Raw genomic sequence first — 25,869 nt, 5'->3', positions numbered from 1 at the left:
GAAACTGGTGAATGGATCTGGATATCTCTGGATATGATCAAACAAAAATGAGTAAAAATCACGCATCACCTGAAATCAATGGATTGTTTTGTTATATGTTATTGACTAAAATAGGCCATCCAGTGACGTGAAGTGGTTATAGCAATGATTTGAACCATGATCCTGTAGTAACTTTTTTTTTCTTCCTGTTTAAAAATATTTAAACATGTTAGTATTCTGATATTGGGGGTTTTCAGTATTGTTTACAGATAGTAACTGCGATATGTGTCTGTGATAAGTCAAAATTCTGGATTAAAACCAAAGTTATATATCCAAATATACCAACTGCTGGCATAAAAATGCAATTTCCCACATAGTTTAGCATTAAACTAGCGCTTTTTTTGCCCTATCATTCTTGGTCCATGAGGAGTGTGTTGTGTGCGCTGCTCTCGCTCTAAGACACTGACGCATTTGTGTGGGTCTCCACAGTGTAAACAGTGTGATATGACCCATTTTTATCACCAAAATATTTTATCAGTTATATCGTTGGTGGTATGATGGCACACCCCTGAGTGGAAGTATGCCGATGTTTAAGCTTCTCAAAGTTGAAGGAGTTTTAAGCAGAAAGTTTTCTATAATTTCAAAGGAAAAGTGTCAGAAAAAGTTTAAGGGTCAAAGAAGAGGAAAATCAAAGCAATCATCCCCTGAAGAAGCTGAATTTCAAAGGTAATCTTGAACAAATTTAAAGGAGATGCAAACCAAAAAACAAAAAGTTATGTACATCAGCCAAGACTTTCCATTAATAGACAGGGACACTCAGAAATAATAGGACATAATTTAAAGATACAACAAATTCCTGTCAAACCCATAAGAAACGTTTTCATTGTTTCCTCCCATCAGACGGAAAAACCAGGAGAAGAATACAGAGGAAGCTAATGAGAGAGATTAGTGTCAGAACATCCCCGCTCTGCTGAGCCAGCACCTCTCCATCTGTACACACAGTTCATCACCAGCCTCCGTCTCCTCCACACTGGCCCAGCTCACAGGACTCAGTTCCTCCTCTTTGTGTTTCTCTCCTGTTGAAGTTTGTCTGCCTTCCATTTCTTGTACTGAGCAATCTCAGCCATCTGAAGCCCGTGGGCCATTTGCCTGTGGGAGCAGAGCGAGGGACAGATTTGAATCAAGAGTTAAGCAAAGAGGAAGACAAAGCGGGAGAGGAAAGTGTGTCCTACCCAGATCTAACTTCTGGAGGAACTGGCAGGGGTTTGGTGAATCCTTCCTTTCCTATCAGCCAGTATGTCTCCTCTTCTCTTTTCCCCTGAGATGGACAGAGAAACGATAGCAGGAACACAGAGGCTGAACTTCCCCAAACAACACAGATCCACGTTCTGATGAAGGGTCTCAGGGTGAGGGTCTCACCTGGACTTCTGTCTTTCCTCTCAACTCCAGCTTATAGCCTAGATTCAAGTCCCGTAAAATCCTCACTGTACTCTCGTGGACGTGGATTCTGTAGGCTGGAATGAAGCCATTAAAATGAGCCAATTCCATCCATCCATCCATCCATCCATCCATCCATCCATCCATCCATCCATCCATCCATCCACTTTCTTAACTGCTTATCTTGTACAGAGTTGCAGGTGTCTGGAGCCTATCTCAGCTGTCAATGGGTTAGAGGCAGGGTACACCCTGGACTGGTCGTTAGTCAATCGCAGGGCTGACACATAGAGACAGACAACCATTCACGCACACACTCACACCTAGGGACAATTTAAAGTGCTCAATTAACCTGGTGAGCATGTTTTTAGACTGTGGGAGGAAGCTGGAGAACCAGAGAGAACCCACACATGCACGGGGAGAATATAGCCGCGTTTCCACCAAGCAGTCTGGGTCGGTTCGTCTCGGTATGGTGCGCTTTTAGCAGCGTTTCCACAGACTCATCCCGGAACGGATCCCTAAAAACCGAGACGAGCTGTCCCACTTTTTTGGGACCCTTTCGTATGGGTGCCAGACTGAACCGATCCGCTCTCAGGAGGTGGAGCAACACACTGCAGACGATTGATTGGTCAAAAGAATCGTCACTTACCCCGACAGCGGCTGCATTTCTCCTGGCGGCACACAGACTTCACTGAAACGAAGCTTGATTGTACTTAGTAACAGAGAGTTTCATGAAAATCTCAGAGAGGACGAAATGCTGCATGTCTTCCATCTGTGCTCTTTGTTTACTGTGTCGCATTTTCTTCTTTGTTGGATTTCATTGCGGGGTAAGCTGCTACGGCGTCGCGCTATTGTTTACCAGCTGCGGCTTCCGGCATCCGGCTTACACGCCGCCCACCACGAGAGGGCACAGTTTGCTGTGGAAACGCAAATGGGATGAGACTTTACTGTCCCAAACCGTCCCAAACCGTACTGAACCGACCCGTACTGCTTGGTGGAAACGCAGCTTATGCAAACCCAATTTTAACCAACTTTTGAAAACTAAATGTTTTGACTGGTAACTTACGCAGCCCGCTGGACTCCATCCGAGAGGCGGTGGTCACTGTGTCTCCAAACAGACAGTACCGGGGCATGGTGAGTCCAACCACGCCAGCTACACACGGACCTGCAACCACCAGTTTAGACTAAATTCAGGATTTTCTGTTTACTGTTTATAAAACCCCATTTCCACACAGTGGTTCAGCTTGGTTTGTCTTGGTACCGCGTGCATTTTGTGGCTTTTCCACGGACTAATCCCGGGACAGATCCCAATTAACCGAAATGAACCGTCCCACTTTTTAAGACCCTTCAGTAGGAATGCCAGACTAAACCAATCAACCCCAGAAGGTGGAGCCAGGAACTCTGCAGTCTGCTGATTGGTTGAAAGAAACATTACTTCCTGTGTGACAGCGGCTGTTGTATATTTCCAGGTGGCACGCAGCCTTCTCCGAAACAAAGCTTGATTGTTCTTTGTATCAAAGAGCCGCATACCAATCACAAAGACCAATTCTCGGATGTCTTCCATTGTTGCTCTTTGTTTACTGTGTCGTGTTTTTCTTCTTTGTTGGATTTATTAGCGTGGTACTGCTGTGGTGTCATGGTATTATGTAACAGACGCGGCTATCAGTGACCAGCTTACACGCCTCCTACCACGAGAGGGCAGTTTGCTGTAGAAACATGAACAGGATCAGAATTAGCCGATACAAACCGTTCTGATCTAAACAGGACTGCTTGGTGGAAATGGGGCTTAAGACACAATCTGTGCGGTTTTCGTGTCCCCAGTCTTCACCTGTGTGCAGTCCGATGCGTATCCTAACAGGAACGTCAGGCATGTGTCTCATTTTGAAGGTCCCCACAGCGCTCAGGATGTCCAGAGCCATGTTTGCTATCTCTGCGGTGTGCCGGTCTCCATTCAGGACAGGAACCCCCGATGCCACCATGTAAGCATCCCCGATCGTCTCCACCTACGTCAAAGGATCAAAAACCTGTTTAACAGGACTAAAGAGTTCTGGAGGGAGTCTGAAAACTAATGAGTCCTTGTAGGAACCTTGTAGACATCATGGTTGCCGATGATGGCATCAAACACCGTGTAGAGGTCGTTTAGCAGGTCGACCACCTCAATGGGTTCACTGTTAGCTGAGATGGTGGTGAAACCGACAATGTCGCTGAAGTACAGCGACACACTGTCAAAATGCTCAGGTTCAACTGTTCCGCCGACCTTCAGGGCCTCGGCCACCGACCTGAGGAAAGAGACTCTTCAAGTAATCTGCGTGTAAACATGTGTTTCCTGAAAACATTTTGACATTAGCCTACGGGGGCAGCATCTGTGTCAGCAGCTTCTCTGTCTTCTGTTTCTCAATCTCTAGCTCCTCAGTTCGCTCTCGGATCAGCTCCTCCAGGTTAGACGAGTACTGCTCCAACATCCGCAGCATGGAGTCGATGATGTTGGTTTTCTTCCCCTTGTTGATGTCCTTGAACTGAGACAAGGGTCAGATGGACTCAACACACAGGGATAAAGTATGGAGGGCAAGACGTGACGTGTTTTTAAGTGGCAGCAAAGTCAGGGCCCTCACCTGATCAAAGATTTGGTCGAAGCAGGGTCTCTTGTCTGGCTGTTCACTCCAGCACTGTTTTAGCAGCTGGATGCACTCCAGGGGAGCATAGTCCGGACTGACAACAGGACGACACAGCGGAGGAGGTTTGCGGAGCTTCTCGATGATCTCTGCAAGAGAAAGTTGGACTGTAGTTTTGTGGTGTTCCATGTTTTTAGCTGAATATCAGATTAAACTGGTGCTCACACCTTTGGCGGTCAGGTCCAGCATACCAAACGGAGGCCCTCTGACCACCACCTCCTGCATGACGATAGCAAAGCTGTACACGTCTCCAGGTGGAGTCCCATGAAGCCCGGGCTGCCCGTAGATCCTCAGGATCTCTGGAGCCGTCCAGAGCAGGTCTGAAGCATAAGATCTACTTTAGTCTACTGTGGTAGAGGCAGCACGTCGTATACACCGGCTCATAATCTGACCCATCCTCTCACCGTCTACAGCTGGTTCAGTGTACGGGTACCTCTGAGCCTCCAGAACCTCATTGTAGCCAAAGTCTGTGACCTTCAGGACAAAACGCCCATCGACGACGCAGTTACGGGACTTTAGACGAGAGTGGGTCACCCCACGGTGGTGGAGGTACCTCATGCCCTGAAACCAAACAGCTATGATTCTGACACTTTTACCCCAGACCCGAGTCAGACCCTTACTGTCCTAAGCCCAACACACGTCTCCTCTTTCGCCTCACCTTAATCAGATCCAACAGCAGAGACGACTTGAACATCCAGTCCAGTTTGACATCTCCATTCAGCAGCAGATCCTCCAAACTTCCTCTGGAGCAGAACTCTGTCACAATGGCGAACACGCCACAGTCGTGAAAAAAGCCCTGGAAAGGGTTTACATTCTCATGGCGCAAATCCTTCATCTGAAACCAAAAAAGAAACCCTTATGGAGCTGCTTTCTAACATCCACCGTGCTCAGTTTTTAACCTGATCTCAGAGTAAAAAGTGACGTACCAGTTCAAAGACTTGACTGGTTTTGGGGTTGATGCTGCTGAAGGTTCCATGCGGCAGTCTCTTCAGCCAAGCCCAGTCCCCCTAGGGGAGACAACAGCTGAACACAACTTTTTCTTGAGGAGTTAAGGCACAAGAGGCTTGGGTTTTTTTGGGCCTCTTCTCTTAACTTGTGTGTACAGAATTACTAAAAACTACAAGGTGAACTTGGCCTGGACCCAGATCTGGCAAAGAAACAGGCTAAGCTTCTTTGTTTGGTCTCACCTCATAGATGACGACGTTTGAGTTCTCGTACGTGGCCGGGGATTGGATGGAGACTGGTGAGATGATGCTGCAGTCTGACAGGCTCCTCATGCAACTGGCCTTGCTGTCATCCAGATTGAGCTTCTACAAAGAGTCCGGAGCAACAGAATCAATATTCAGAGAAGGAGACCAGAATCAGTGTCAGACAGGGACTGACCTTGATGCTCAGGGACGGATTGATAAATGTGACATCATCTAGAGTCAGCAAGATCTTGTTGGGACCTTTTATCAGACGAATCCGGTTGATGCGTCGCCTGTGTTATGAGAGAACAAAGGCTGTAATAGGTCTGATAATGCCAGGTGTTTTTGAATAACATGGTCATGGACTTATTGCTGACTTTGTACCTGATGCAGTAAATCAATGCCACTGCAAAAACACAGGAGACCATGGCTCCGAGGAACATGCTGATGGTGGAGAACAAGTCTACTCCTGGAGACACAGGGGAAGAGTTTTATCACAGAGCCAAATAGTTCAGCATGTTGAGTCCATCAACACATCTGAGAGTTTGCCCAACAACCCTCTGATGTGCAGTAAATAATCTTAGTGTGTGCTCCTCACCGCCTGAGCAGAGGACTCCAGGAGTGAACCAGCACGATGCGTCTCTTCTGGGTCCAGAGCCGTGTGGGAAGTGGATGTCTCGACCGAGGAAACGCACCATACCGGCCTCCATGTCAATCCTGTGGGACATCAATTCCGTTGTATCATTAATGCAACAATAACGGCTGTGCAACTGAAACTTCACTCAGGTAAAATGACCTTTTTTAGGGAACATGACAGAAAAACGACTGGTGGCACTGCATGAAGTTTTCTCCACTGGTCTGCACCCTACTCTGAACTATGGTTGGGCACTCCACATCTTGTTTTCTCCTCTGAGAGAGAAACCTTATTGTTTTTTCCACCGATGGGAAAATCCAAGTTGAGCTGGATCTGGTTTCCTCCATCACCTCCTCATGCCAGTGGTCATTTCTCCACTCAAAACTCACCTAGCTTTTGATTTTCTCCACTAGAAGAGGACACAAGTTGAACTGCATGAAGTTTTGGGGCACTGCACCTCATTCTTTCCTCTGGGCATCTTAGAGAGCACTGAGTCATGTAATCTCAGTTGGATGGCAGTCATTTATCCACTATGTCATAGGGGTCAGTTTAGGGGAGACCGGGGGGGAATTGGCCCCCCACTTTTGTCATATTTCATTGTAGCCGCGTTTCCACCAAGCAGTCCGGTCGGTTCAGTATGATTTGGCTCGGTTTGGCACAGTTAAGCCTGATCCTGTTTGGGCTTTCATGGCAAACTGTGCCCTCTTGTGGTAGGCGGCTTGTAAGCCAGATGCCGAAAGCCGCAGCTGTTACACAGTTTGTGACACAGTTCACCCAAAAATAAATCCAACGAAGGAGAAAAATGCGACAGAAAACAACGAGCACAGATGGAAAACATGCAGCATTTCATTCTCTCTGTGATTGTCATGTAGCTCTTTGATACAAAGAACAATCAAGCTTTGTTTCAGAGAAGTCTGTGTGCCGCCAGGAGAAATACAGCCACTGTCGCAGAGTAAGTGACTATCCTTTCAACCAATCAACGGTCTGCAGTGTTGTAGCTCCACCTTCTGAGAGTGGATTGGTTCAGTTTGGCACCCATACGAAAAGGTCCCAAAAAGTGGTACGGCTCGTCTCAGATATTTGGGGATCCGTCCAGGGATAAGTCAGTGGAAACGCCACAGAATGCGTGCCGTACCCAGACGAACTGAACCGGTCTGCTTGGTGGGAACGCGGCATTTGTCCCCACCACACACAAATCCTTCATGTGTGAGCCATTGAAACCCTGGTTATTTTTAATTCCAACACTCCTGAAAGCACCATCCACATGCTACTGAGAGTTGAGACGCAGCAGACCTCAGCAAGGCTGAAAAATGAACTGTGCTGCTGTTGTAGATATGCTTCCGTGCCGAGTTACAGTAGAGCTGCGACTGGGCTCCTTTACCTCTGATAAAAACATGAAAGAAAGCCTGATACACAAAGGATTGTTACGCAGACCTCACTCTGCAGCACGCATCCAGCCGTACTCTCTGATAAAAAGATGATAGCCACATCTGGCTTCAGTCAAACAATGTGCATTAGAAAACTTCTGGATATGCAGAACAAATGTAATTATCTTTGACATTAAAAGCCATTACACAAAAGATAAGTTCTTATCGAGTCCTGCCCCAGATATTCATCCATCAGAAAAGTTGATTTTGTCTGTGTGAATGAGTTTGTGAGGCAACAATAACTAAAGAGCTTTGGTCTTACTTCAATTCGTGAGTCTCCAAAAAGGAAACCTTAGTTCACTTTGTATTTATCTGCTGATGTTAATGTCAACATTCTGTTAGCATTGTAGGGGCAATGAGCTTGTGCTTTACCACAGTCTGCAGCAAAGTTTTTTGTCCTTGTTCCACATCTCGGTCTTTGGATTTCTGTCCAAATAGAACAAAAACTGGACCAAAGCTCTAACTCGTCATACATGTCTAATAATATAAATTTAAGAGCATTGAAAACAGAGAAAACCAATGCTGCTTACAACAATTTCATTAAAAATTATTATCACTATGATGATGCGCTTTGAGACAGACATTCTGTGCCAACCTGTTGCATGGAGAGAGAGACTCTGAATCATACTTTGTGCTCAGTGTTTTTAGACCGTGGTATGGAGCTGTCTCGTTTTTATAAAGATTGTTTTTCGTAATATCCTGTGATGTGCAATTTTTCTGTATTGTTGTCATTATGTCCATAAATGAGACTATTTTATAGTTCATCAACCGATGACATCTGAGTGCATTGTGAGTCAAAAGTAAAACCAGCTATAGTCACCATTCCCACACTGATCAAAAGTCACTTTTGATTTAAGTTATCGTTCCCCTCCCCCTTAAAAAAAACTGACGACCTTATACCTAAGTTTTCTCCACTACAAGAGCAACCTAGTGCAATGCATCTGGTTTCTCCCCTAAATCCTCTACCTGTACGTTGGCTTCAGCTCCCAGGAAAGTCCATCTGTGTCCAGTATCAGGTAGTCAAGTAAGACTTCTCCAGAGCCGGTGGTTTTGATGGGGTGGCTGAAACCCTTCAACAGGAAATAATAATCAGTTAAAGTCAGGGGATTAAACTTGAATGCATCACTCTGATAACATGTCCTCTGTCTTGGTTTGGGGCCTTTAAAGAGACCAAGCGGACGACTGAGCAGTCGACTGCTCTAAAAACTGGTCTGTAGCCAGTCCTCTCAGTACCTGGTAGTCCAGGTTGTTGGTGTGTCTTGCCAGATTTCCTCCAGACATCCACCCTCCAGTCTCCCTGACTCGGTGCACCGCATGAGCCATGACAAGTATGGAGTTATAAATGGTGCCAAAGAGAGGAGACACCTACAGGACACAAGCCTTCAGTAAGGACATCTCAACAGGAAACAAACCATCTGTCCCCGCACCCAGCTGTCCCAGGCACCTGCTGGGGCTTTAACGTCCTCGCCACCTCCCGCCTCTCCATCGCCTCGCTGTAGGCCTCATAGAATGAAGCCTTGGGCGAGTTGATGGTGACAGTCAGCACGGCGTCGTAGGCCCGCAGCAGTTTGCTGTTGCTCTTTAAGGCTGGGTAGGATATGTTGAGGTAGGGCAGGCTGAAGAGGAGGGTGTCATAGGGCAGGAACACCAGAGAACCATCTATCATCTGCATATCGTACGCCGTCTCGAGGAGCTGCTTCTGGACAATGCCCCCAAGGAGCGCCGAGTGCATGCAGAGGATCACAACTAGGATGAACCATAAGAAGAACTATTAGATTACTCCACTGCATTCAGGCAAAGACAAGAGGTTCAAACTGGACTGCACCTTTAATTTCTCTCATTTTGTAGATCTTGGACAGAGTCCTTCTAATTCCATGAGGGGTGTTCTCCATAAAACTGACCCGTCTGACTGGCACACCATGGCTCCTTAGAGAGTCAGCAACCTGGACAGGAAAGAGACAAACCCAATCCTGGCCACATGACAGACATGCACTCCAACAAGGACAGCAACAGTGTAAAGGTGCTAAAACCACCAAACGTTCAAACCTTGGAGGCCGTCTCCACCCAGACGTCGTCTGAAGAAGAGATGATGCCGATGTGGGCCCACCTGAAGTACTTTATAATGCTCAGCAGCACCCAGGTGGGCCTTGGCAAAGAGCGGGCAAACGTTGGGTGGCTCCGAACATCGTCCAGCTCGTAGCCGACACAGCCCCAGGAGAACAACGCCTAGAGATGAAGAAAGACAGAAGAAAGTTATCTCAGTCCATTTCTCACCTGACCACATCTGAAACACCTTCACACAGAAACAAACCGCACTTTGTTCCAGCCTTTGCTCAACATTGAAGCAGCATCACAGTATCCTGGGTTGGACGGTCCAATGAACGCTGAGGCCTTGGTGCTGAACCCAATGAATGCCTCGAGTGCTCGTGATGTCTCACATGGTTCCTAAAGATCAGTCCATAAATCAATCCATGAAACAACCAGGCTTTAGCTTCTACAGATCTCTTCAGACAAGTTGCACTGTTTCAAGGCAGTAGACCAATTTTACAATTTGTGAAGAGTTACAACTGCATGGTGCGAAATACAATGATTTGTCAAGCGACATGAGGGTCTTAACCACCTAAAAACACTGTTTTTTTTTTTTTACCTAAATAACAACATTTTGATGGATGCTAAACACCACAAACACGTTCCTCTGAGAGTCTCCAGTTAGCATGGTCACTCTTTGCTCCAAAACACCAGTAGCTCTGTTTCAGCCAGAAATGGGTAGAAGTTGATTCTGTTGTATAGTATTGTTTATGACAACTGACCACAGAACAACCTGACATTTTTTATGCTGCTAACAGCTTCATGTATAGAAGTCAATTTTGTTTTTCGTTGGGGGGAGGAAGGGTCTGGCTGAGCTTGTTGATCAATATCAGGCTTGTAAACTTGTAAGGCTCAAGGCAGCCCACGAGCATGGGGGAAGAGCTGTTGTTTGAATGGGTTTATTTTGCATATAAAATGGGTTGTCATTTATGTCAATCTTTGGCTATATTTCACAATCTTTTGCTTTTCGTTTATTGTTTATAAATGACAATTTTTGGTGAGCGACCACTCCTGGGGAGGTCATTTTTGGGTGGGAGGGGGAGCAAGGAGGGCATAGACTGGCTTCCTCATTATCTGAAGACTGAATGGATTATACCCGTCATGGAATACTTCCAGAGAAGATACAGGAGGATTTTGGAAGAGTTTGGCTGGTTTGGAGCAACCGGAGGAGTATTTTAAGGGACGTGTGGAACTACCTCTGGGTTCCGTGCCTGTGTGGCAGCTGTGGTGAGCACAACTTCCTTTGTCGCTCAACTTTTCCCCTTTCTTTTGGATTTTTCTTGCATGGAACTGAGACAGGACTCACTTTGTTCGTGGATTGTTATTTTGCATTGCATTCAGTGACTTTTGGACTCTTGATTTCGGGTCTGGAAACTGTTGATTTTCTGTTTATTCAATGTGTCTTAGCAGAAGGGTATTGTTGTGCTGGTTGGGTGAGGCTCTTGTGTTTTTTTCGTGAGTTTGAATATAAATCTTCATTTATTTCTGAGCCAAAGTGACTTTTTTGTTCTCTAAAAATCATGTCATGGTATGTAACTGGTCTAGAGGTAGGTTAGCAGGTCACAGGAGGAGGTATTTGCTTTCCGCTTGATAGTTGGCTACATCTAATTGCTGACACCAAGAAACTCTCTGCATGCCCAGGTGTATTGTAGAGATGGTGTATCGTAGAGATGGTGCGCTCTTTGGATGAGAGATCAGCATGGATATGAGAAGATAGATGAAAGAGACATGGAGAGAGGATTAAAAAAAAGAGTCTACTCTTCTTTTGGTAGTTACGGTGTTTAGAACACAATATTCTGTAGGTGTTGAAAGATGTTCAAGATGCTCTGAAAATGGCTGGCAGCAAATATGTTAAAGAACGCTAACTAGTCTGAATAAATGGAGCTAAACACCGCTTCTGTTGTTGGAATCAGCAGGCATACTTTTGATTACATTGATTGTAAATTGGTCTTTAGGTTATTTTATAAGATCACTGAGTAACTCGACTTACTCAGGACAGATCTGATCTTTCTGTACCTGCAGCACCACGTAGTCAAAGGTGTCAGCGTGGGACAGCGTGGGGTCCTTGTTGATGCGGTTGACAGCCAGCTGTGCCGCCACATTAGGCAGGGCCTTAGAGAAGAAGGGGTCACACCCCCATGGTCCCACCACTCCGACCTGAAACACAGCTGTGTGGGCTGGGCAGAGCAGCAGGCAAACACAGGCCATAGTGACCAGGGGAACAGGAGGTAAGGGGATGAAGGCATGGGGCTGTGGGGTCATCTCGAGGCTCAGACCCGGGAGGAAGACGATCCAAAGATGAGGATCCCCTGGTGACAAATATGACAAGATAAGAACAAGAACAGGGCTGAAGCGTAAGGACGTTCCTATGTGAGCTTGGACAGAGTTAATATTGATCCAACACATTGTAGATAGCATTTTGTAGCTGGAGCAGGTCTAGAGGCCGCCCACTTTGGGTGGCAACACATAGCTCTCCAAATGATGCTGAGGTTTCCAGCCTATGGTTGGGTCTGATCCCCCCAGAGGGTTGTGATATCTAACCATTGTACTGAAAAAGTTATATAACAATAAGTTTTATTTTGTCTGTATCTTTAGAAAACACTGCAGTAATTTGCTCCAAAAACTGAGGTAGAGATGAAACAGCTGAGAAGCTCAGGGCAGTGGCAGCTTATTGGTGGGCCCAGGGGACCCACCCAATTTTCAACAGGCCCACCCTAAACTTTTCTTTATTTTATGTTCAAAAGTTGGTTTTAGAGTAGCATTGTGAAATTTTGTCACTTTTCTTTTTTTTTTTTTTTGGTGTTAGATACCCTGTCTTTGTAAATGAGCCGAGTTCATAGCCTACTGTAAAAATCAAAACAAAACATAGTTTTTTCTTTCTTTCTTTTTCTTTTTTTAATTTAGCCGTGGTTATCGCCCCCACTCTCACAGCCTGTAACAAACAGAATGCCATAGCGGTGCAGCCTGTTGGTGAGTTAGAGTGCAACTCTTTGGGCGGTACCATAGAGAGTGATTGCAGGTAGATCTGTGCAATACACAAAACAGTTACGAAAATTGAATCAAATATAAAGGATAAAAAGTAACCAGCTCCACATTAAAACCACACGCAGTAACAGTAGTTTGTATCAGTAAGTCATTTTTATTAATTAGTGATGTACTAACTTCTTTAACTCAGCCAAAAATTTTGGACCACCCAAGAGTGAAATCCTGGCTCTGTCCATCATTCAGGGAGAGATGTTGTGCTACATCTAATTTTTCATCATCAGTTGTTTCATTTGAAGTGTTAGTAAATAAAGAAACTTTTCAAAGAGTAAAGGATTCAAACACATCAGGAAGACATGTGTCTGGGTCAGAAAATGTGCGTGACAACCTGTCTGAGGTGGAACAGCTCAGAAACTTAGGGAAGAACTTGATGCCTGAGTTTTTAACTTGGTGCCCAGGTTGTCTTCAGCATGGAGTTCAAACTGTTTTTTTTTTTTTTAATGAGCTCACATTTTCGAACCAACTTTTTGCTCGTATATAGAGTCTGCAGGATTTCCGAAACAAAACAAAAACAAAAACAAAACAAAAACAAATGTCAACTTTTACAGGAATAATCCTGCTCAATTTTCTTCTCTGGGCCATCACAAGTGTCTCAGTGTCTGTCTGCTCTGACCCCCTCCTCTGCCTGGATGTTGAGGGTTAGGGTTAGGTTTTGGTTGTATTTGGATGTTTCTGGGCAGAGAGTAGATGTGGTTACATCATCCAATCACCCCGCGCCCAGTGGGCAAATGATTTTGCAAGTTGACTAAGTGGAAGAAGCTAATCAGAGCAGCTACGATAGTAGACGTAGCATGGAGGAAGAAAAACAATCAATGTGAAATGTAACGCCAAACAGAAAAAGTTTATTTTTTTCCTAAACAAGGGTGAAGCTTGGCTGGACTTGCTTTCAGGAACTTAGAGAGCAGCATGGGACGAAAAGTGACCTGAGTTCTGCTAACCAGGTATGTGTCAAATACCAGTGATTAGCTTGTGCTAAATGCTGAGTCAGGTGCACAGCTCTCAAGTCTCTCCCATGTAAAAACGTGCTACAGGTGGTTGCTGGACTACTGTGTGTGTTCCTATAGCCATGGTCTGAGGCTGTGGGTGTGTGCTGCTGCTGGCACTGAGCCAAGGAGGAGGAGCCCAGTTTGAATGTTGTCTTTGCTGAAAGTAACAAAAAATTTCTGCAGACCCTACCTTTATATAATTTGTAATATAGTATCACAAGTACTTATTAAAAAAACACAAAATGACCTAAACTCAGTAGAAAAATTATTTGTTAAAATTACTGTGGGTTTTTAATCTATAATGTGAAGGGTTAAGGTTGAAACTGACTTTTGAAAGTGAAACTATGTAAACAAACAAAGGTTAGAGCCTCAGTACCTGAAAACTTTGAGATGAGCTAAAATAGATGTAGTTTTCCTCTTTTTTTTATGAGATACAGAAACCAGCCTTACCATGACGGGATGAGACTGAAAGTTCTTCTTTCCAGCTGACGGTTCCATTGCTTCCTGCTGTGTTTACATCCTGTGATGACCTTTATATCGTAAGGAAACTTCTTTACAAAGATACACACCTGTTCCTCAGCCGATGAAGGTTTGCAGCCTGTGTGTGTGTCAGTGTGTGAGATGACCTCCAGAAAGTGTGTGACCTGTCCTGTCAGATTATATCAAATCCAATCAGGGGCTGTAATCTGCAGATACCAACGTGAAGTCACATATGTAATCATCATCAGCATCATTATATGTAACCCACATGAGTAATCTGAGACATTTTTGTCCTTACAGTTTTTTATTTATTTATTTCTTTGTTTGATTTTTTTTTCTGAAAATGTGAAACCTTTTAAGGACATTAGTGGACAAAAACATTTTCTTCCAAAAACTGCTAAAAAAAGTTTTTTTTTTTCTACTTTTTGAGCTCAAATCTTTAAATCAACTTCAGTCCAAATCAAGAAGATAAAATATTTATTGATTTATTCATTTGTTGTTTCTTTTTTATCATTGTTTTCATCTGGCTGTTTACTATACTTACTACTATATAGTAAAGCTGTTTACTATACTATACTTACTATACCCACTTTGGCACTGTCCCATGGTAGCCTCATTAGGGAAGAGTGTTTTGAGATATGTGGATGAATGGTTGGAATTTAAACTGTTAAGATCCACCAAGCTGTGTCACCTTGGGGACAGAGGTTTGGTGCCACAGATGTGTGAACTCAAGTTTTTGAATATTAATAACTGGCTTTGTAACCTATATAAAACTGATTGTAAGGTGCTGGAAGGAGACAAAAACTGTACAAGATTATCATGAAAAATGCACATATCCCACTATATAAATACATGTATACACACACACACACACACACACACACACACACACACACACACACACACACACATATATATATATATATATATATATATATATATATATATATATATATATATATATATATATATATATATATATATATATATATATATATATAATTTTTTATATATATATATATATATATATATATATATATTGGATTTACCCAATATTTTTTCTAACTGCCATTTCCACTTTTGTGCTAATAACACTCTTACATACACCTCAAACTTTGATTGATTTGAAATTAAGAACTCATCACAGTTTGATTTTGATATGATTCCTGACAAGAACAAACTCATACTGAGCTTAAAAAAATAATTTAAAAAAAGTCCTGCAATATGATTTTCAGTGCACATTGTTGCTGACCCCATCCAGTTGAATTTTAAGTGTATTTTTCTGATGGATCTCCTCTTGATTTTGCTGACACACTGAAATATTCTTGACTATGGATTGACCCAAAACTTTCATTTAAATCTCATATTGACTACATTCTTAAAAAGCAAATTGCCAGTTTCTCTTTACTGTTCAATCAATTGTTTTACATCTCATGTCAGAAAAAAGTCAATTTCACAACTAATACTTCCTCTTGTTAACTTAGCTGATATTTTTTTACTAGAGCACTTCACTCACCTTAAATCTTTGAGCGTTTTATCTTAAGCGTTTATATAGATTTGTTTTGAGATGTCTTTTTTTCAGCTCGTCATTGTTTTATGTTTAGCTCTTTGATTTAGCCACAGCCCAAATCAAGGGGGCAGTCAACCTCGGCCCTAATCAAAAACACCAAATATTCAACTTTTTAAAATTATTATTTATCCATTTTCAATGCACAATTTGTTTACATGATGTCACAATCTTCATGAAAAAAAAAAGTTATAATACAAAAAATAAATACACATAAAATGAGTTCTTTCCAGTCCAGTCCTTAGTGAAGCCTCTTCTCCTTCATTTTGGAAGTTGTATTGTATAACTCAGGGAACAGTGACCTGTTGAAGCTAGAGGGCAGCATGGAGCAGAAATCCAGTTCCTCTGAAGTCCGTCTCCACCACAGGAGACTTTAGTGTGTGGTTTTCTGGAGTGAATCAGTTTCCTTCTTGAGTCCATAGAGGCAGGCATGCAGCAGCCTCGGTCTGCTCCGCTCTGAGTGAGTCCCTTCAGCCCATGTGAGAGCTAATAAAAGGCTTTGAGGCGTTACACAATGTGGCAGAACAAGCTGTGCAGAGCTTCAGGATGAACGTCACCCTCCTGGCCTTCTCCTGGGTTTGATAAGTTTATTATCTGAGGCAGGCCCACCCTCTCCACGGAGGTCAGGATCATTCACAGCAATGTGTACAGAGGACGTGCAGAGAGGCCCTGAAGCCTAAAATGTGTCCTCAGTGTTTCAGGAGAGATGCCAAGGACGAATAAAGTTGAAACTTGTGTCTCTTATTGTTCCAGTATATCATACTCTTTCTCTCACACACAGCTTTGGGATAGATCCGTCCAGATGTTGAATGTTGACCTACCAGCTGAACCTCCTGACTTCACCAAAGCTGAAGTCCACCTTAAAGGATGTGCTGTGATTTCCCTCTTAAAAACACAGCCGGTGTTTTGATAATAATGTCACTTTAGATGAAGACTTGGCTGAGCTTTGAAGTCTTTTGGATGAAGGCCCAGCAGTTAACCAATAAAAACACAACCGAGAAACTTTACACATCTAAATCTGTTTGCAGATTTCATGGTGTAAAATGGGCTTTAAAGAGGAGGTGTTGGGTGTTTTGCTCTTTCAGTCTTTGTGCTGTACTTTACATTAGTTTTTTGTTGTTGTTGTTTTTGTTTTTGTTTTTGTCAGTTTGAAGACAAGTAGCATATTTGATATTACTACCCCAAAAATTTGAAACTACCTCTTTTTTTTTTTTTTACATTAAATTGGCCAGCCCTTTGGAGACTTGTTGAGGGGCAGAGCTACTGGTAGACCTTGGTGTTTGAGGCCGTGAACCAGTGAGGAGATCCTTCTGTGATAATCTTTTTAGCAAGTCTGGTGCAGGTTCGATGAAGGTCTAGTTGAGATCTGGTGGTCTGGTGAAAGTTTAGTGTAGATCTGGTTAAGATCTGGTGAAGGTCTGCTGAAGGACTGGTCAAAGTCTTGTGAAGACCTAGTAATGGTCTGGTACATATCTGGTAAAGATCTAGTTAATGTGTGGTGAAGTTCTGGTTAAGATCTTGTAAAGATCTGGTAGGGTTCCAGTGCAGATCTGGCAAGGATCTATTTAAGATCTAGTGAAGGTCTGGTGGATATCTTGCGAGGGTCTGGTGGAGATCTGGTGATGGTCTGGTACTATCCCTAGAACAAACAGTTCTGATCCGTGGACAGACAGATTCAGGGATTATAGGCTGGGTTTTTAGGAGAACACAGATAAACATGTGCTCATTATAACTAAACTTTATGGAAATTGAATAATATAAAAATGACATCAGCAACTATAAACAGCTTCTAAATGTTTCTACCTTTTTGCGTACCTGACTCTGTGACATCTAAAGAAGTCATCAGTAGTTTCCCATCTCTCTAAGAAGTCCATACTGACTGTGAAGACCCAGTTCACCTGCAGGTTACTGTAGACATGCAGGTCTGCTTATACCCAGGTGCTGACAGTCTCTGCCATGAGCCACCCTTTGAGTCACCCTTTGAGTCAGTCAGGAGCTCTCTCCTCTCTGAATGGCACTTATCTTTATGAAACGGCCACTTGGAGGTCACTGACAGATAGCTCCATTCTCAAGACTGACCGGCACCGCCATGTGGAGAGGGAGGGGGGCACGACGAGGCCACAGGCAGGATAAGACAGGTTTTTAAATTCCTCAGGGAGGAAAAGCCCTTTGGTGGCCATGTAAGGAACACACATATGAGATTTGAAATGACCTGCTTGGTGTCTCCCCATTTCCCAACCTCTCCACTGGAACCACAGCTAGCTCCTGACTTGTCCCCAAATCGATGAAGCCATGAAATCAAGTCGAACCAGGAGCTGGTGCTTGCAAAGATTTACAGACTAAACTCTTGTTCTTCAGATGAAACAGTTTGAAGACCTGGTTTTAGAGCGCCAGGTACTGTATCAAGGTAAACAAGACCCTCACAAAGACCAGACACTCCTCGAAACTTGTGGACAAGACTCGGCTTGAACACACTTCTCTAACCAGTGGAGACCAAAACAGAGCGTGTGGTGGTGGGGTTGGTGTGGTTGGTGCATTTCCTTGCAGCAAATACTGTAATGTTGAAATGCTGAGCCCCAACCATACCAGCCCTATTTATAACCTTGGAACCTCTTATGACATCACGAGCTGTGCAGTTTCCACAATGATGGGAAACAGAGCTTCTGAAAACATCTGTTTCAAATCCTTAGACAAACCCCTTTTGATAGTATCAGCAGTGTGGCATTGTGATATCATTAGATGTGTGGTTTCAAGGGAGACAGATCACTCCCATTCATTTCAATGGGCCAAAAAATGTTGGTAAATGCTTTATATTTTAAAAAGTACAACAGTTAGAAATGTGAAACGTACAGGCAGATATCTCCTAAACTTTCTAAACATCATAAAATTTAAATGGTGAAAATGAATGAAAATTTGTTGGAGTAGTGGCCAAAAAATGTACGGAAACACAAGTGGAACATTAATGATATGAATAATGAAGAATGAAAAATGAATTATGACAGCAACCTTTTCTTACAGGTTGAAATTTTATTTGAGGTCAATGAAGCTCAGCAGTTGCCCAGTTCACCATAAATAACTTCACATTTCTTTCTTGGAACTTCTGAACCAAAAGCACTTTCTGTTGTTGGAGCATTTTAATTCACTGATGCTTTAACCTGAGATGAGTTCTGACTCTCTTTGTACCCTCAGTCAGTTTGAACCCAACTAACAGTTCATTGCTAATGGGCTCTGTTTCCTCAGTGACAGCACTAACATTATGGTCTGTAACAGAGGTAAATTCCACCTGGAGCACGTTGATGTATCCATTCAGAGTTCCTCTTTAGCCCGCCTCTCCTCTGTCAGCCTGTCATCTTGGTTTCCTTATCTGATGAGCTCTGACATTTGACCCCACATCACACGGGCTCCATGAAACCTTAAAGACGGAGACGGACAAGAAACAGGGTCCAAGAAGACAAAGAGGATGCAGGCCCTGAGTCACACTGTTTGCAACTTAAACATATCTAAAGGTGAAAAAAAACAAAAACAAAACCCTTCTGTTGATTTATTCAGTCTTCTGTTTTCTGTTACAGGTGTTTGTGAGGTTAATAACTCAGTCCTGCTTAGTTAATGCCAGAGATAAAGGATGAAAAATGACTGCTGATATGGTTCTCTCATATCACTTGTTTTGAAAGGAAGATTTACTGTCAGCAAACCCTCTTTACATAGAAGTTTGCTTACTCCCTCTCACACATACCTTCTGTCTCTTAAACTCATGTTTTCAGGCTCACTCTCTTGGCTGTTTGAGTCAGTCTCACTTCATCAGATAGTGTCCATGACAGAGCCAACAGGAGAGGCTGGTTAGCTCTTAAAGTTGCTGTGGTTGCTGTTTGTTTGTTATGGCAACTCGTCCAAAGGGACCTTTCTGTTATCCAGTTTTTTTCATGGAGCGGGACTGAAACATGGTTTGGGTTTAGGGAAAGCCTGCAGAGTTTCATAAAAACAGCTTTAGGGGAGGGAGCTGAATGGTTGGTTACATGACCCGTACAAAGCTAAGAGTGAAGGATCACACCTTGTTTTCTATGAAAAACTCATCAAAAGGTGTGAGCAAGAAGACAAGAAAGAATGGTTTGGATCAGTGGTGTGCACAGTTTTTTTTAATTGGCAGGGAAAAAAACAAAGACAATTGGCACAAACAGCTTGTTTTCATCACTGATGAGGACACTAAAGACTACGTGTTTGACAGGGCACTTAAGCAAAAGTTTTGACTCAAGAGGCTCTCTTTATCATGTTTCTCTCCAGTCAAGAAGAAACTTTAACTTGCAGCTTGGTCCTTTTAGAAGCACTTGCGCATGTTTCAGCTCCCAAAAGGGCACTTAAGCACTTGTTTTTGTTTTTAAACAGGGCTTTTCAGCACACGTTTTGGCACCCAATAGAGCATTTAAGCACTTTTAAGCCTCCAAAGAGCACTTGAGCACATTTTTGCTCATAAGAGAGCATTTGATCGAACATTTTGGCACCTGATAAAACATCATAGCAGGGCACTTGAGCACATTTTGGCTGCCAAAAGGGCAGTCTGGCATGTTTTGGCTTACAAAAGTGCACTAAATTGCATATTTATGCACCTCACAGAGTATTTTAGCATGTTTTGGCTCTCTAAAGGAACTTAAGCACATGTTTTGGTTTACAGAAGTACACTTAAGTGTACGTTTTGCTACCCTTTAGAGCCTTTTTGCATGTTTTAGTTCTCAAGAGGGCTCTTTGATAATGTGTTGGCCCCTAATAGAGCATTTTAGCATGTTTTAGCTCCGAAGACGGCGCTCTAGCACATGTTTTGGCACCTTATGTTGCATTTTAGCATGTTTTAGCTCAAAAATGAGCACTTAAGCACATTTTGACACCTTAAAGAACATTTTAGCAGGGCACTTTGAGTGTTGGTTGCCCAAAAGGCCCTCAGGTGCATGTTTTAGCTTACAAAAGAGCACTAAGGCACATATTTTAGCATCTTATAGAGCAATTTAGCACATTAAAGCTCTCAAGAGGGCAAATAAGCATGTTTTTTCTCCTGCTAGAGCACTTAAGTGAATGTTTTGGCACCTAATGGAGCATTTTAGCAGGGCACCAAGTTACAATTTTTAGCTTACAAAAAGGGCACTTAAGTGCATGTTTTGGCACCTGGTAAAGTAGCATGTTGTAGCTCCTGGTAGAGAAGTGTAGCATAAGTTTTTGCCACTCGAGAGGACACTTTTGTGTGTTCCCAACCAGGGGGACACTTTAGAGCACATTGTGACTCAAGAGGGAACTTTAGGGTCCGTTTATACGACAACAGTTTTGGGGAAAAAGGCAAAGGTTTTGTTGCATTTCAGCCTCGCATCTACACGGAAACAGAATTCCATCCGACCTAAAACGCAAACTTCTGAAAACGGCGTTCAGTGTGGGATTTTTCTGAAACGCTGCCAACATCGTTGCTGTGTTAACAGTTAGCTGGCGTTTTCAGGGGAAACTATGACGTCATGCTCCGCTTCTTGCTTGACGCATACAACAGGACAACAGTACCGTTGTAACGATCGTCGCTAACTACTGTGTTGCACTTGTGCTGCTCAATTTACTGTATCTGGTGACTGTCTTTCAACAAAATGAGCATCTGTTGCTCCACTTTTTAACTTAGCATTCACCAATACACCAGATGATCAGCTCAACTCTACTTTGGTGGAGATCCACCAAGAGCAGCTTCTGGACTAGACAGTTACAGCACCACCTACAGGCCCGGCATGCTTACTACACCATTTTCAGTCCCTCGGTGTAAACACAGATTTTTTTCACTGCGATTGTCATGTAAACGGTGCCTTAGTGTTTGTTTTGCCTCCCTTCCAAGAGGCAACTTTCTTTCGTTTTAATTAACAAAGTGTGTGTTTCCACCCAAAAGACACTTGAGTGTGAATCTTGGCTCCCAGCAGGGCAATTTATAGTGTGTGTGGCCTTCCTGTGGGCACTGTAGCACATGTGACCCCCTCCTGTGCACACCACTGGTTAAGATTCATAGAGAAACCCGAAACGCTCCAGGTTGGAGTCATGTCTGTAAAGTAAGGTTAATAAGTGTAATAGATGGAAAGCACAGAACAGGAGAAGATTGGTTTTAAATCATTCCCCTGAAATGAATCACTTCCACCTTAAACAGAGCTGTTGTCTCAGTTTTGGAACATGTATTGATGTAAAATGTTCTTCTTCCTCTTCCTGAAGTCATTAGAAATATAATCCGAGCTGCTTTTCTTGAGAGTTTTTCAACAAGTTGCCACAACACAGAAATGGTGATGATGGATCCAACCACTTAGAGACTCCTTAGCTTATCTCCAAAACACCACGCAGCCAAGACTAATGGAGAGAACGGGGGAGAACAGGGGAGAAAGAGGAGTGGTGGAGCGAGCGTTGGTGAGACGCTGCTGAAAATAACTCGTGCACAAAGATAAGAAGACTTAACTTGATGGTGGTTTGATTTTCCATGTTGAGACTGTTTGGGAATGGTGTTCAACAGCTGATATACTAATCGTGGTAGCTCTTTGTGGTGCAGTAAATCTTGGTTTAAAGGCCCTGCCTGGTCACTGAGGAGTGTCTCTGGAGGGGGCAGAGAGGGGGGGTGTACAGGGAGGAGGAAATGGGAGGCTGTGTGCGCCGTCCTCGGGGAGCTGAGGAGTTAAAAATAGAAAACCTCAGATAATGTTGGAGCATGAAGTCTGGAGTGAGGAGGAGACAGAAACACAGAGCATGAATGGAGTTAGAGACAGGAAGGACGGGGGGACGCTTTGACCCTGAAACCAAACTGTGGTCAAAGTTTGGGAGTGTTCGTTTGAGTCCTGATCATCAGAAGAACCAGGTCAGGATTCCTGCAGCGTCCATGTACCTGATCCTTATCTTCAGAGAGAAGAGTTGAACTTTCCAGCCGTCACCCTCCATGGCTGAACCACGCTCAGTATCTCCTGCTGACAGCTCACACGTCCTTTTGTTTTACATCTGAAAAAACACGCTGATAATCTCCCTGTCTCTGTGTTTTCCAGCTTTATCTCCTTCAACACACTCTTTCTCTCCTCCTCTTCCTCCCTCTGACTCCCTCTTTCCTGTCTGCATTTATTCTGGATGGAGTTTCACCTCACATAGTCCTAAACCTCCCTATGGTTGGCTCAGACTCTCGCTGTCTCCCTATAGGTTAGGGTCTTGATCTCTTTCCAGATGAGAACGAAGCCATAACACTGAGACACACACACAGGCACACACAGCTGGTTCATGTCGTCTACACTGATACAGAGTTTCCCAGAGAGGTCACCAGAAGAACACCCTGCAGTGTTTGGCTGTGTTTGCTTTGGGTGGTTCTCTGATTTCATCCGTCTGTCTCTGCGCAGCGTGTCACAAAAACTGTGTTTCACAGTGTTTTCCAACTGCTAACACACTAAAATGACAGGTAACACTCCATTTTTTAAACTGAGACAGAGAACTAAACCTCTCCTCAGCTCTCTAAAAGTCTAAACCCTTTTTCTAATTTACACAGTTTGCACGTTTGAAGAAACACTGAACACATTTCTCTTCAGAAGACAGCAATCTGACTGAAAGTCACATGTTGGACATTTTCAAACACTGATACTTCAAATTTAACCTCACAAGCTAATTGTCAAATATATGTGTCACCTGGACACACACCTGAGTGGTTCATTGTTATCAATTAAATCGGGTAGTAAGCACTTTAAGACGACAACAGGTGGGAACCTTTTCCTCTGTTTCTGAACCCCATAGGAGACTTCTTTATGCTCATTCCTCTTGTTGTTGTTACATTACAAGTTGTTACAAACTAGGTCATTGTTACATTTGAGGTTGTTGTTACAAATTGGGTTAAATACATTTGGGATGTTGCAAGTCAGATTGTTTTCACATTTTGGGTCTTTGTTACATTTTGGGTTGTTGTTACTTTTGTGTGGTTGTTACATTTTATATGGTTGTTACATTTTGGATGGTCGTTACATGTTGGGTTATTGTCACATTTAAGTGACATTTAAGCGGGTTGTTGTTACATTTTGGGCTTTTGTCACATTTTTGATGGTTGTTCGATTGGTTTCTCGTAACAAGTCGAGTCATTGTTACATTTTGGGTTGTCATCACATGTGGGGTCCTTGTTGCAGATTAATTTGACTTTTAATACTGTGTCATGCATATACAATATGCCCAGTCCAATGGGCCTACAAGACACCATCATTCAGTCATCAAGTTCACGGATCATTCTATACAAAGAAAAAAATAAAAAATAAATAAGTAATAATAATCTCACAAAATAAACTATTCCAATGTTTTTTCCGGGCTCTGGATACAAAGGAGGCCAACTTGTAAATATTAAAACTAAACAACCATTTCAATCCGTCATCATCAGTACCCCAAAAAATATCAGGACTTTTACGTACATTTCATTCATTAGAGGAGTTCTCAACTCATCATGAAAAGGACAGTAGAGAAGAAAATGTGCTTGGTCCTCGACTTCACCTAATTCACATAATTCAAAAAATCTGTGTTCCTCCTGGATGGTTTTGAATCTGCCAACTTAAAAGCAGGTGGGAGGATTCCTGTTCTCAGCTGAGCATTTAATGATCTTTGACTTCTTCTTAAATTAGCTGTTAAATAAGATTCATGGCCATAATTTCATAAAATTTCATTCAACCACTTTTGTTCAAACTTGGCAACAAGCGTCTCCCTAATTTTGTTCATACAGCAGACAAGATTGTTTTGGTAGAAAAACGGTAATTCTGTTTCCTCAAAAATAGAAAGGAGTTCTGTGTTTTCCTAAAAAATAAAATTTTCTTATTAATCCCATTTTCTGTCATCCTAATAAACCGGTCCTGTCATAATCGGGGTGGTTGTTACAGTTTTGGTTGTTGTCACATTTGGGGCCCCTTACATTTCAGGTCCTTGTTGGTGTTACCTGAGTGGCTGCCTGGTGCAGCAGCTCTCTTTTCCTTTTCAAAAATTTTCTCCTCTTTTTGGCCATCTTTGTTTTTGGAGCCTGTCGTTACTCTTTATGTCTCATTTGTCGACCCCAAACTGGTTATTTTTGCAGTGGTGTTTTTACTGTTTTTTTTAATTCTTGTGTTTGTACAGAGATCCTCCTCGTAACCATGGTCTCATTGTTTACATATGAGATCAGCTGTTAGCAGCCTGTAACATGTCGATGTTAACCTATGCTAACCTATGAGGAGAAGGAGGTGAGGACGAAGGAATATCAGAAGGCAGAGTAGCATCATGCTAATCACAGACATGGCTAACAGAGCTAACATCAGACACCAACTCCACATTGGAGGAGCAGACAGGATCCAGGACAGAGACTGAACAGACTGCTGAAGAAGCTCAGTCCTGGCCCCTGTGGAGGTGGAGACTGGCTGAACTGGACAATGATGAACTTTTTTGTTATAGTAGACACTTATTTTATTATTCTATGTATGTATTCTTGGAATTTTTCCACTATATACTTTATTGTTTCTTGTTTTGCTGCTGTGACTGAATTTCCCTGTGGGGATTGATAAAGTGTATTGTATGATATTGTATTGTTACATTTCAGACACTAGCAAGCCTTAAAACCATCTGTAGAGAACCCTCTGACCTTTCTCTTTCTTTAGACCTGGTCACATGACTTACCTTACCTTTTAACACTACACCTGGGGCTACAGTGAGTTGTCATACCTGGCTTGCCTTTGGTCATCCTGCATCCTAACATCCGGTCCTGACTCGAGCCCAGCCCGTCTGAGTGAACGAAGTGAACAGTCTGAGTGACCCGGAGCAGCAGCAGGGCTGACTGCATATTGACTCCTCATGTTAATGATTGTTTGATGTTTGGACTTGTTTTCAGAGCAGAACTCTTTGGGATCTTTTTCCTCTCATACCAAAAAAGGAAAATACTTTGCGGAGGCTCAGGTTTCCAAATCTGGCTCTGAGATGTCACATTTAGTCTCTGTTCATCAAATGAACTCACATTCAGCTCCTAGGTTTGAGCACATGGCTGCTTTAAAAAAACAGGAAGGAAGGGAGGCGTTCCTCGTTCCTCTGCTTCAGACTGTATGAATGCTAGCTCCAGAGGCTCACAGTAAGGAGGACGCTGCACTGTAAAAAAAACAACTGACATTTTTTTTAGCCTAAAACAGTATTTACAGTTCATTTTTTAAGTTACAGCCCATTTCAACGGGCAATAGTTCTGTAAACTCACATTTCTAATTTTTGCAAGAAGTGATTTTGTGAGAAAAAGAGCAGACATGACATGAGCCTTTCTTCTTTCTGCTCCCATTTCTTTCATATATATATATATATATATATATATATATATATATATATATATATATATATATATATATATATATATATATATATATATA

At 42.9% G+C, this 25,869-nt stretch overlaps 1 protein-coding gene across 1 annotated transcript; it reads right to left on the bottom strand.

Annotated features, from left to right (window-relative positions):
• Nucleotides 1-1,005: 1,005 nt before the first annotated feature.
• On the bottom strand, nucleotides 1,006-25,301 carry gc2 (guanylyl cyclase 2). Its single transcript, XM_074662290.1, has 24 exons — nucleotides 25,184-25,301; nucleotides 11,438-11,730; nucleotides 9,650-9,778; nucleotides 9,380-9,559; nucleotides 9,159-9,276; nucleotides 8,778-9,079; nucleotides 8,567-8,698; nucleotides 8,300-8,403; nucleotides 5,871-5,989; nucleotides 5,657-5,741; nucleotides 5,469-5,565; nucleotides 5,273-5,395; nucleotides 5,012-5,092; nucleotides 4,744-4,920; nucleotides 4,490-4,646; nucleotides 4,253-4,405; nucleotides 4,026-4,174; nucleotides 3,766-3,929; nucleotides 3,500-3,692; nucleotides 3,242-3,416; nucleotides 2,480-2,578; nucleotides 1,399-1,493; nucleotides 1,212-1,297; nucleotides 1,006-1,128 (listed from the first exon to the last, which is right to left on the bottom strand). Exons 1-24 carry the CDS (start codon nucleotides 25,299-25,301, stop codon nucleotides 1,029-1,031), a joined length of 3,429 nt encoding a protein of 1,142 aa, XP_074518391.1. The 3' UTR covers nucleotides 1,006-1,028.
• Nucleotides 25,302-25,869: the final 568 nt, after the last annotated feature.

Source organism: Halichoeres trimaculatus, unplaced genomic scaffold (assembly GCF_033239565.1).
Source record: "Halichoeres trimaculatus isolate MK-OKI-2021-1 unplaced genomic scaffold, fHalTri1.1 fHalTri1_scaffold_22, whole genome shotgun sequence".
Lineage (NCBI taxonomy): Eukaryota > Metazoa > Chordata > Actinopteri > Labriformes > Labridae > Halichoeres > Halichoeres trimaculatus.
This window is presented reverse-complemented; position numbering and strand designations above follow the sequence as displayed.